The 12,803-nt window shown below is 40.9% G+C and overlaps 1 protein-coding gene across 4 annotated transcripts in view; it reads left to right on the plus strand.

Moving 5' to 3' along the window:
- Positions 1-12,803, plus strand: part of LAMA2 (laminin subunit alpha 2) — a 736,088-nt gene that overhangs the window by 706,859 nt on the left and 16,426 nt on the right. For all 4 annotated transcript variants that reach the window (XM_075597283.1, XM_075597284.1, XM_075597285.1 and 1 more), the window contains 4 exons: positions 6,532-6,644; positions 6,832-7,021; positions 7,808-7,963; positions 11,569-11,722. In XM_075597283.1, the coding sequence (XP_075453398.1) occupies positions 6,532-6,644; positions 6,832-7,021; positions 7,808-7,963; positions 11,569-11,722 (613 nt within the window). The remainder of the gene's footprint in view (positions 1-6,531; positions 6,645-6,831; positions 7,022-7,807; positions 7,964-11,568; positions 11,723-12,803) is intronic.

Genomic DNA, 12,803 nt, shown 5'->3' on the forward strand with positions numbered 1-12,803 from the left:
ACATTACCATAAGAATGAATTTTTACTATGAAGCACCAGGTGGTTTTAATTTAAGGTATAAAGAAATCCATGTGCGTTTGTTTCTTAGCAGGCCTGCATAGATATGCCTTGTACACAACAAAACTGAAATTGAAAAATCTTAGTGTAATATAATGTTTTCTTAAATGATACATGTTGCTAAATTGGAACGTGTAGGGACTGTGTAAAAATAGCATCATGTTTAATAGTGAATAAGTTTTGCACCAGATTTGCAGTTAGGAGGAAGCACCGATAGCTGCTGGAGGTAACTTGCAGAGTTTGGTCTCAATTATGAACATTTAAAGTTCAAATCAAAAAGTGTTTAGTTGAACTTTTACAAACCCTTCATCCAGGGCCATTTTTCTTATTTCTGCATCATGCATATTCCAGAATCACTAAAGACACATAGGCCTAAATACATCAATCTCTGTTTAAAATAAATTAATATCGCACCCATTAAAAAAAAGCATAACAGGGTCTTAATACTGCAATTTTATAATCAACGTAATCAGGATTGTGGTAATAATTTACCGGTTGCAATATTTTACCCTTAGTCGCAAAGCAGGAATGAACACGGTCATGAATAACGCATTAATTCCCACATCGCAATTGTATTAGTAGTATTTCTACCATAGGCTTCTGTAATGTAATTTATTGCAGAACCTTCTGGTAGAAATAAAATGAACCCCTTTGATGCCTGTGACAACCAAGGTATAACACAGACATCAAAGGGGTTAAAACACAATCAAACTACACTACTTACAAACTTGGCTACCTTAGTGGCTAGTAAAGCATTGCCAGGCAAACAAGGGGTTAATTCCAACACCCCCCCTCCCCCCGGGTGCCTAACCACCCTCACCGAGGCAACTACCTCCATCACCCACCCCTATCAACCCTTACCTTAGCTCCCCCCCCAACAAACCAACCACCCCTCTAGACTAATGGCCAATAGCCCTATTGGTCGTTAAAAATAAAAAATACATCTATTAAAAAAAATACATTACAAATAATAATAAATACATTACATGATAATATAAAAACCCATTTAAAACATAAACCCAATGATTGTCACTGTTGCTACCTACTGTAGGTCCTCTCAATGGGAGACACATTGGCAATCCATGGTGACATGTAATAGAAATGGGGTTGCTTACCCCACCCTGGAAGAAGGCTGTCCTCATCTTCTGGGCAGAAGTGCCCCAGAACCAATCCAATAAAGCAGCCATGCCCAAGCATAAAAAAGTTATAAAAACAAACCCTAGGCCTGATGGGCACTAAAACCCCCCAAAACAAAGCCACTAGAAATAATCCACAACCTGATTGCCCATTTGTAATCCAAGGCCATCCGTGGCCTGTTACATGGGATCCTCATCGTGACCCAAATCCCTTTCGTATCTGTTGCTTGAAGAATCTGCTTTTCTTCTTTAAAGCAGTCTTCTTTCTTCATCTGTATCGCGTTGAAGATTTCCGGTCTTCTGCGAGAGCCCAGGTCTTTTATAGGGAGTCTTGGCTGTCGCAGAAGTTGTGTCACTGGAACATATGGACCATCAACCAGATTGCTTGTGTCCTCCTGGCCTCTCCTGGAAAATATGTGACTATCTCACAGAAACGCTGCAACATTTCTGTGATATTTCTGCAGCCAGACTAATGGCCCATCGGATTAACACAAGGTAGGTCCATGCAGTCCCATTCAAATAGCAGGGCCTCCTGCTGTGTTAATCCGATGGGCCATTAGTCTAGCTGCAAAAATATCACAGACATTTTGCAGCGTTTCTGTGAGATAGCTACAGATTTTCCTAGGCTAGCAGGAGAGAACAGGAGGACACATCTGTACTATGTGATTCACTCTTTTTCAAATGACATCATGGATTTTGCCAACCAAGCCGTAATGTCATCGTAAAGATAGGGAATCACATCTCCCTGACATGTCTTCTGCGATGGCACAGACCCCTATAAAAGGCCTAGGCTCTCGCAGAAGATCGGGAAGTCTTCAATGGCCCACATCGGGTGGTGAAAAATACAGACGAAGAAAGACTTTTAAGTACAAAAGAAGATTATTATTATTATTATTATTATTATTATTATTAAATACTCACCAAAGAATATTCTTCAAGCAACAGAGATTGAGAGCTTTGGGTCAAGTTGAGGGTCCTATGTCGCAGAACACAATTGGTCTTTGCCTACAAATAGGCCTCGGGTTTTGGATTATTTATTATGGCTTTGGTTTTTGCATTTTTGTTTAGGCCTTTGAGCCTTGGATTATTTTTAATGGCTTTTTTATTTTATTTTTTCATTTTGTGGCAGCCATTGGGCCTTGAATTTGTTCTTATGGCTTTTGAATGGTTGTGCATTGGTACTTTATTGGATCGGTTCCGGGGGGTTTCCGCCTGGAATATGAGTACTGCCTTCATCCAGGGTGGGGTAAGTAACCGGATTTTTATTACAGGTCACCATTGAGTACCAATGTAGTGTGCCTAGCTAGCCACAGTGATAATCAATGGGTTGTTTTAAATGTATTTTGTACAAAAATGTATTATTACATATTTTTTTAATGGCCAAGAGCCTTATTCGTCACATTTGTTTAATAGGGCCATTCGCCATTTGTCTAGGGGGGAGAGGGGGTAGGTTTGTTGTGGAGTGGGTGATGCAGTTAGTTTCCTTGTAAAGCGTAGTTAGGCCCCCGGGGATGATGGGTGTGGTGATTAACCCCTTGTTTGCCTTAGAGGGTAATAAAGCATTCTGTATTTATTAGCACTACCGCGGTTCCGATATATATCAGGACTCGATGGATGCCCTATATGGTAAATGTGTAAACTACCCAATAATACAAAAAACAAGCCATTTATTGTAAATATAAATCTACTAATTTTTTCACACTAGCCCCTGCATGACTTCACTATCACCCCTATGGCTTCAGTAGTCTGGTAATATGGTATTATAATGTCCGGAAAGATTTTGAGGTTTTTGAAATTTGATATATTACATGTGAATAAATCTGCCTTCATAAAAGCACCAGTCTTGATATCTAGATATGAAAAATTGAACACTTTTCTTAAAATGCATTCATAATGTTGCCTTTTGCTAGTGGGGAATAGATGAATTCTTCTGCAATACTGCAGACATTTTTTGCAATTTTCTTTAGTTCAAAACTAGAAAATTGAGAAAATCTACATACATGCTAATTTTAGAAAATACTGTGCCTAATTACAACTAAACTTTAAATATGTTTGCAATACCTTTTAGGGGACTAACATTAGATGAAGTATAGTATACAGGTCTTTCGAAAACTCATCGTTTTCTTCTTCAAGTGCACTGACAGAAGTCATGGTCTCAGTTCACTTTAAGAAGAAACCTGAAAGATTTTGAAAGCTCTGCACCTTATGCTTTCACCTATGAAGAACTCCTGTGGTGCTACCACATTAACTAGTTTACTAGTTTTGGCTGAGATATTGTACTTGCTAACAATCATTAAAAAAAATACTAACTAGAAAACTCTTGCAAAGTTACAAAAAGGCTCTAGAATTTGCATTTTGAATCTTCAAATATGCAATGATCTTATTGAAAAAGTTTAAAATGCAAAAATATTACAAGAATCTTTTTGCAGATGTATCCCCTCGTTGCCCAGCTCCTAATGAGTGTTTCTATGAGCTAGTGTAGGTGTGATGACACAGACCTCATTACCTTCTCAGGGTGCTGGCATTCGGCTTGGCTGGTAGTGTAAGCTCTAAGGATGGTAAGAAAAGGGTGCCAGGATCTTTTATTATATAAACAGGACAGGTTTATTGACAGGACAGGCTTTCACACTTACAGTTCTCTTCCCTTGAGTCCAGACCGCGCCACAGGGAGGTACATACGGCTTATATTACTTCTTCTTGTACATTGTCACGGGGACATGCATTTCCATAACCTCAATGGACCTGAAGTAATTTGCAGGTACTTACCTAGACATCAGCTTAGGGGTGTAGTTCCATCAGGGTTCCCATCTACCCTTCACCATTGCAGTATCCTAGCAGTCTTCCCCATTAACATGGTGTGCCTACCAACTTCAAAGCTGGCGTTAGAGCAAGCTTGATGGTGACATTCCTGGAGAACCCTGGTTTAGGGCTCCCACTAACCAGGGGAACCTGTCACGCACACACTCCCTCAGTGGCCTGTTATGGCCTTGCCATCAGATATTTAGTGGCCCTATCTGGTTAGGGACACTTTCCGTAACTATGAAAACCATAAAGGTGATCCCACACCTTAAATACAGAGTTACACACTTACTAGACTAGGACTGCATGCAGACAGTTGAGACCCCCTCCTTTGGAGTCTTCTGGTATTGGGGCACTCCTGTGGTCCTGCTAGGGTCTTGGGCATAACCCTCTATACTTCCATCTTTAACCTAGTGACCTCACCGGTCACCATAGATACGGGGGATTAATTGGGCTTCTCACCACATCAACCCATGTGACAAGGTGAGCTCCTTCTGGGAAAGGGGCGGTGCTAAATCTTCAGTTAGCTAGGCTGCAACATTATTTGAAAGGTTATTGTTTTGCAACTGTAGTGCACTTTCCCTCACCCCCTGGGAGATATGACAGCTACAGTATATGTGGTGCGTTACCTGCGGCTCACATGAGGCCTGGGCCTCCGCTGCTGGGAGCCTGGGGTGTTCCTGATCTGTCAGGTAACAGCGCCTCCACCTGTACGGGATCCTACTATGTGGGATAACCCCGTTACAGGACCTCATGCAATAATACACACAATAGTAAGCGTAACAGTTTTACTGCATGCATAAGAATAACAAGGATAACCAGTCCACACCACTAGGCCACGCATGGCTGTACCCTCACACTGTCCTCCAACACAATGTCCACCCTGGATGGGATATCCCCCCAAAGTACTGAAGGGTCCTTGGGCACCCAGCCACCCCGGGGTCCACCAGTAGCAACCCACCCAAATGTGTGAGACAGTGCTTCCCACTAGAACTGAAGATGTTACAGTCGGTGCACTTGTAGTACCTACCCAGGTGCTCCTGCACCCGGTTATGGCCGGAAGATAATACGTATCCACTGATCCAGCGATGTCGGTGCAGCCTCCGCCTCTACGTGTGTCCCTCTCTCTGGTACTACAGGGGCTATGTCCCTAACTGATGGCCGGTCCCTGCAGCAACCACAAACCAAGGGGAGTCGGGCCTAGCTGCGGCCTAAGGGGATCTCTGGCCTAATGCAGGGGTCACAGACACCCTTAACCTACACACCGTACCCCTTACTTGTCCCAGCTCCGACTGGTGTGCTCCTCTGCGTGTGAAATGTATCCATCCCTGGATGCAGTGGATGCTGCGGCCCTATTGGCTAGTTTTGCGCCATATGACTGCAGCCCCTTATGCTGCTGGGAACTGTAGTTCCCCTGCGGAAGCTCCTAGGCAATGGAGGCCAGTCTCCTGCTCTCTGCGCGTGCGTGACTGCACTGCGCATGCACGACCATATCTGTCATGGCAGCGCCCTGCTATGGGAGCTGCCGCAGACCATCGGCGACCCGCTCGCCATCCTGACCGCCCGCACTGCCTCACCAACCTTCCCCGCTATAGCGGAGGTAAGCGGGACCAAGGGTAGACCTTGCTATACAAAAATCCACAAGACATTAACATTAACCCCTTGTAAAACAACTAGTAACCCTAAAGGGGGTTACACGGAAATTGCAAGGGGTCAAATAATAGGATAAAGTTTTACTTCATACTTACATACTGCATAGCAAAACATGCAAGAATCAAGTGGATAACAAAATACCGACTAAAATTGCAGCCTTTGTCAGCGGAAGACTGTCTCACATATTGCTGTCTCTCTCGGCCAGATACTGTATGCTCAAAAGTACCCAAAATGCAGTTGTGACATTTTATACATTTTTTTTTTTTACCCCAAATTCGAATTCTGGCCAAACATTTTGCAGAACTTTAAAGAGTTTAACATTCACAGAAATCACAAGTTTCCACCGTTATTTTGCCATTTCAACAGCAAATCGCAGCCCAGTCAGATTTCAGAATCGATTTGCCAAAATGCTAACAGATGAGAAAAAGGAGGAATATTGTGCATAATGTGCACCTGTATATAGATCAATCTTGTTATTATTATTGATAGAGTTATTTTCTAATATATCCACATATGGTATTAATCGTACTGCATTTCAGTTGGTATATGAATGCAAAGCATGATTAACCCTCTTCGGAGAAGTCTGTAATGCATTGCTGACACTTCTATAACACTGCTTCTACAGTATAACGCCTATGAAATTCTCAGATCTCTACTCCGGGACATGAGCCAAACCAGATCTTGTGTGCAAATGCACTGGTTATTCCTTAAACTGTTTGGTCGGGGGTCTCTGAAGAAGTTTAAGAACCACGGTCATTGAATAAAATATATCCTAAGATCAGTATAATATAAGATCAATGTTTCCTTTTCCTTCCTGAAAACAAGATAGGATATCATGGTAGTATGTGTAGATATATGTGCAGTTGACATTTTTTCTTCTTCCAAGGGTGCTTGTGCTGCTGATACCGAGCCCGTTACATTGGAAGGTGGGAAACAATTTGGTCTCTCCAGGAATAGCCATATTGCAATTGCATTTGATGATACTAAGGTGAAGAAGACGTAAGTCATGTACCCCACCTGAGGTTGAATTACTGAAGGAAGACATTGTGTATCTGCATCTCTTGTCTTTGCTTTAATAACTCTAGGAATCTAAATGAAAAGAAAAGAAAAAAACAAACTTGGATTCACTTTCTGTGTTAGAAGAAGAATCTATTCTCACACCTAACATGTTACTATTTTACTGCAGGCTTTCAATTGAACTTGAACTTCGCACTGAGGCAGAGTCGGGTTTACTTTTCTACATGGCTCGTAGCAACCATGCTGATTTTGCTACTGTCCAGATTAAAGAGGGGATGGCTCACTTTAGATATGACCTTGGAAATGGGAACACCAGCACAATGGTTCCTATTAAAGTTAACGATGGACAGTGGCACAAGGTAAGTCCGTTTAGTGATTTGAAACAAGATGGTACTAAGTACCGAACACTACTTTTTATTTTGTAAACATAATCTGTAATTTCCTAAAAATGGTCTCCTATTTGTTTTTGTATTTACTTAAACAAGGCAGAAAACATTTGAAATGTAAGTGCAAAGGGGTTTGCCCCTTATTCACTAGACATCAGCCACATTACCACTTCCTATAAATCAGCCACAGTACCACTTTACTGTACTTTGTCAAGTTAACTATATGCACAAATATGCCATAGATTAGAACATAGTCACTAAACTGTGCTACTCCATAACACACAAGAGATATTCAAGTGCCATTAACATTAATCGCCCATAAGGTGTCTTAATGGAAAGCATAATATGCTGTGCAGGTGCTTTCTTGTGTTGGAGAACATTGTAGTTCCATTCATTTGAATGGAGCTGATCTCTTTTCCATCACTGGGAAGGAGTTTTACAGCAGATTGAATAAGCGCTTTAGGCTGTGAAGCTGATCCCCACTTGTCATTGGAGCCTTTAAGAATTGTTATTTTGAATAGAATGCAGAGGAATCATTGACATGGAGAAAGGCCGTAGTAGTTCATGTTGCAGTCTTGCTTTATCTTCTGTAGCAGTGTTTTGAAATTATTTCTTCTATGTGTTTTAATAGTTGTTGGTAAAGCAATATGCTTTATGGGAGGCACATTGTAACACATGCTGTGATAAAGGTTTAGATGGAAACAATTCTGTCCAGTAAAATTCCACTAACTATTATTATCAAACCTGTTTTTCTTCAAGATAAAAATATTCCGAACAAATCAAATTGGATTACTTTTCGTCGATGGTACCGCAAACAGAACAACGAGCCCAAAGAAAGCAGACATCCTGGATGTGGTTGGAATGGTTTATGTTGGCGGACTGCCTATTAATTATACTACCAAAAGAATAGGTCCGGTAAGGCCAAAGCTGATTAAACTACTTCCTCTCCATTATTCTCTGCATAATGTAGCGCAGGCTATTATTGTTACTTTTATAAACTATGGGGGTTATTCATTAAACTGTGACAGTGTCGATCAGAACACTGTCGCATGAAAAGCCCATTAAATGGGAGTTTCCACAGTTTAAGGAATAACCTCCTATTACAGAAAAGGAGCATTTGTATTGCACCACTTCAATTCAAATGATGTGCAAAGGCACTACAAGGCATTCCCATGTGTAATTAATGAGCAAATTAGGCATTTAGAGAGTATTCACGTAGCAACTCACAATGCTATGGAAATCACACAGTTCATTGTGTTCAACATTCACCACTTGCTAGACATAGAATAGAGTGAAGTGACATGCACTTTAATGTGTTGCAGGCCCCTCTGGTAGAAAAAGTGTTAAACAAATACAGTAGTAATCCTTAGGTTGTCGAATGACGTAGCTACTATATAATCGTTTTCTAGTGGAGATCACATTATGTGCTCCTATGGAACCCTGAACTTGATCTGGCCAGCTGAGGAATGGAAGATGGGGACTTCTCTTCCATTTCGTCTTCAGTGATGCCGCGTTCCCTCCTCCACCCAAAGGGTTAAATAACAATGCACTATTTGTGCAGACATATTTAAAGTTTAGTAGTAATTAGGCACAGTTTTTTCTAAAATTAGCAGTGCCTCACACCTTGTTACGGGAGAAAAGGTCAGCATCAGTCTGCGGGTCCCATATACGTTACCATGTGACATTGAACCCTTAAGGAGCATTTTTGTTTTACAAAATCTATATTCTGAAATAAAAGGCCCATGTTTCCATCAGAAATAGTATGCACAAATAACAAAAATACTATACTGGTGTGTATACACTTCATGTACTATTTTATATAACAAACCGTTCTGCTTAATTAGGACCATAGATATACATGCTGAATTTAAAAAACATTATTTTTCAAATTTTTCTACATTTATCGTTGTTTCGGTTCTCGGTGATCCGCCAATACGGCGGCACCGAGAAGGAGGCTGCCATGTCTGCGCATGCGCAGAACGGGGGCTGCAGAGATTTTGCATGCGCAGAACGGAGGTCACGCATGCGCAGAAGGGGGGACTGCAGGTCTGTGCATGCGCAGACCTGCAGGACACCGAAAATCGCTGGTTCCACTTTCCAGCGATTTTCGCTTTGTGGCGGGGCCATAGAACAGAACTTGCCATATTAGTGGGGCCCTACTGTACATTAATAATAAAATTTCTATGTATCAAGAAGATGGCCTCATGATTAAAGGAAACATTTATAATTTGGTCATGTAATCAGGAGCGTAGCTATAGCCCAGGCAAAGCCTAAGGACCCGCGCGCTTGATGATGAGGGGTATAGATGATGATGAGGGGGAGAGATGATGATGAGGAGAAGCAGGTATGGGGACAGATGAGGGATGATGAGAGAGCAGGGGAGCGCAATCTTTTTCCCCGGGGACCCCCCCCCCCCGCCCGCCGGCTGGCCCGCTCTCCGCACTCCCCCCCCCCCCCCTCAGCTTGGTTTTGGCGTTCTGGGCGTCATGAAGTCACATTGCTATGGCGATGTGTCTCCAGAAGCCGTCTGAACCAAGGTAAGTGATGTCTACAGAGGCCTTCACCGCTTCCCTGGCATTTAATTTAAGTGCCTTCGGGAAGCGCGCGGGGCCTCTGTAAACCCTGCGCCCCCCCACAGATACTCTCGCGTGCACCCCTGAGATAGAGGATCAAGGAGAGGATGGGAGGGAGGGAGAAAAAATTCTAGTCAGTATTAATATTAATGGGGCCCTAAAATATTTTTTGCCCGGTGGCCCGCAAATGTCTAGCTACGCCACACGATGCATGAAATCCTTCTAGTCCATGGAAAATAAAGCGATCTCCTGTGTTTTCCTCCCAAAATATTTTTTGCGACCATTTTTGAGTCCTCAATTGGATTACAGCACGTCTTGTGAACAGTAGATAGGTTTACTACTGGTGACATTCCAAATGGCACCTTTGATAGTGTTTGATGTTTGAGGAGCTTGAGTTATCACCATTTAGGACAGCCCATTTTCTATCTCTATATGCAAATTACTTCACATTAAGTTATTACTGTATGAGATGAATAGTGTTCTTATAATCATAAGGGGTAGTCCTACCCTGTTAGGGAGGTAATGTAGCTGCTCAGAATGAGAGCCTCTGTAAACTCTTTGAGCAAGTTCAATGGCGTGTAGGTTCTGCATAAGATTTTATTTGTAATTTTTTCGTGTGCATCAAAATGTCAGTTCAAAACACTTTTACAAACCTTTTAAAAATGTGAGCCCTACAGTATGTATGATGGCTTCATACATATTGAATGACGCATAATTTGTTGTTTGAAATTATTTTTGATGCATCCCTCATGTTGAATACCTGATTGGTCCAATTTAAATTAAAAACAGAATTAAGTGTATTTTTATTTATTGATAACTTTAAATAAATATAAATATTAGTTGAAATGTATTTATAATAGCCATTTCTGTGAAAATAATATATTTTGCAACCTCTAAATGAAACATCTGTGCTGCGTGAAATAAAATTTTGGGTTTTATAGCGACTTCGTTCTGCACTTACACTATTAAGAGTCTCATTAAGGTTAATGCCAAATTGAATTTGGCAGATGATTTTGACACACTTTCAATTGATTTTGAGATGCACAAAAACGATTCTTTTTTTAGTACATACCATTTACGTCTATAAGTCAAGCGCAGTCCATTTCTGTGTGCTAAACCAAATCAAAAAAATATTTTTTACCCAACAAGGACAGGTGGAGAAATCAGAGCTTAGGACATATTATAGTGACTCCGAAAAACACAATAAAAAGTTTGATTTGCACCAAAAAATGCTGTTTGCGATGCTTCGTATGCAGGCTCCTGGGTCAGTAAGATGTACGTAGCATAGTTCACACTATCTCTTCTAATATGTATAAGTTGTACCTTTATGATATCTATTATATAGAACAGATGTAGCAAGATTTACTGTCCTCAGCATTGCAGCCAAAAAAAAGCAAACGGCTGCTGTGCTGGGGATAGTGTCTGCTGCTATTGCACTGCCGGGGGGGTCAATGCTTCCGGATCAGAGCCCCCCACAGCCTTAATCCCCCCAGCCATGGTCGCAAGAGGCAGAGGGTACCCGAACGGTAAGCTTTGCTACATCTGTATTCCAAAAGTTGATTTATGTGTACTTTATGTACTGTAGGAGAGTAGAAAATGTAATCAGATTTAACTATCGTTCTGCTGAACACAAATTGCAAAGTTTTATGGATAATCGAGCATAGTAAGTAGCCTCCTGAGAACACCTACTAGAACTACTGTATTTCAGAAGGCACAGGAATCTTTGAGGAGTTCCTACAGAAAATCTCAATATAGGCAGCATGTGGTAAGATAATGCACAGGACAGCAGGAAAAAATACTTCAGTAAAGCAAGCAAAGTTTTGTGGGCTCTTACCCAACAAATACATTGAGGAACTAACTTATCGATGTTTGGCTACAAGAATATTGTCACAGAATATGATGCAATGTTCCTTTTTTTTGCACTGAAACCTGCTTTTCTATCTACAGGTGCTACACAGTATTAATGGTTGTATCCGGAATTTTAGAATGACAGAGAGCCCAACAGATATGAATAACCCTACTTCAAGTTTTAATGTTGGCTCGTGTTTTGCCAATCCACAGACAGGAACTTATTTCCATGGATCAGGGTTTGCAAAGACAGGTGATTACTTTCATAATTTCCTACTTAAAATATCATGTTGTCCTGTTTATGGATAACCTGTGTATTGCTAGAAACACAAAAGACAAAGCAAACAGTTAAACGGGTCTCTGAGAACTGACACAAATACACTGGCTATCAGTCAATTGCAAGGACTTATTAGAAGCATATATTTCCTCTCTGGTAGCATGCTAAACTGTTATATTTACCAGGCACCAATAGAAAGAAGAACTACAGTACAATTAATGTCAAAATAGTACTGTAGACGAGAACCAAATAAAAAAGAAATAACTTTGCCATTTCTAATGTTTCCTTACATCTTTAATATATGCATTATACTAATGTTACCTCCTCGTGTGTGTGTGTGTGTGTGTGTGTGTGTGTGTGTGTGTGTGTGTGTGTGTGTGTGTGTGTGTGTGTGTGTGTGTGTGTGTGTCTATATACATATACACACACACACACACACACATACAGTATATTCTGTACATTTGTTCACTATGTACAGTTGTAGCAAACATTATTGCACACGCTGGCACGTGCCAGTGGGAGCAATATCGCAATAGACCAACCCTTTTTCACCTGTGTCAAATGTTATTATATGGCATCTGCTCCCACTGGCACGTTGTGTGTGTGTCCCGCTGTAACGCGCCTGCAGGAGCAGTAACTGCTGCCTCATCTACTGTATAGGTATACTATATTTATACACATGTAATACATATAGAAATATAAAGTGTGTGTGTATGTGTGTATATATAAATATATATATATAACAAATTGGAGTAGCGCCTTAGGAAGCTTGATAAGGATAAATCAGCTGTGTAAATCAGATAGAGTTAACAAGGCTATTGACCAAAGAATCCCCAAAAGGGCTAATTTGTGATAAAAACAACTGTAATATATAACAAAAATAAAAAACATGAGACATAAAAAATAAAATAAAAACCAGATGTCAGTTGAAAATCCAAAAAATGTACTTAGTCCACTGGAGTTTTGCTGCCCGAATATAAGGATCACCAAATCCCAAAGATATCTGCAGAAAACAAGAAGAAAAAACAGGCGCACTCCTAGTGTGAAAAAGTATAAA

This window comes from Ascaphus truei, chromosome 4, assembly GCF_040206685.1.
Source record: "Ascaphus truei isolate aAscTru1 chromosome 4, aAscTru1.hap1, whole genome shotgun sequence".
NCBI classification, from domain to species: Eukaryota; Metazoa; Chordata; class Amphibia; order Anura; family Ascaphidae; genus Ascaphus; species Ascaphus truei.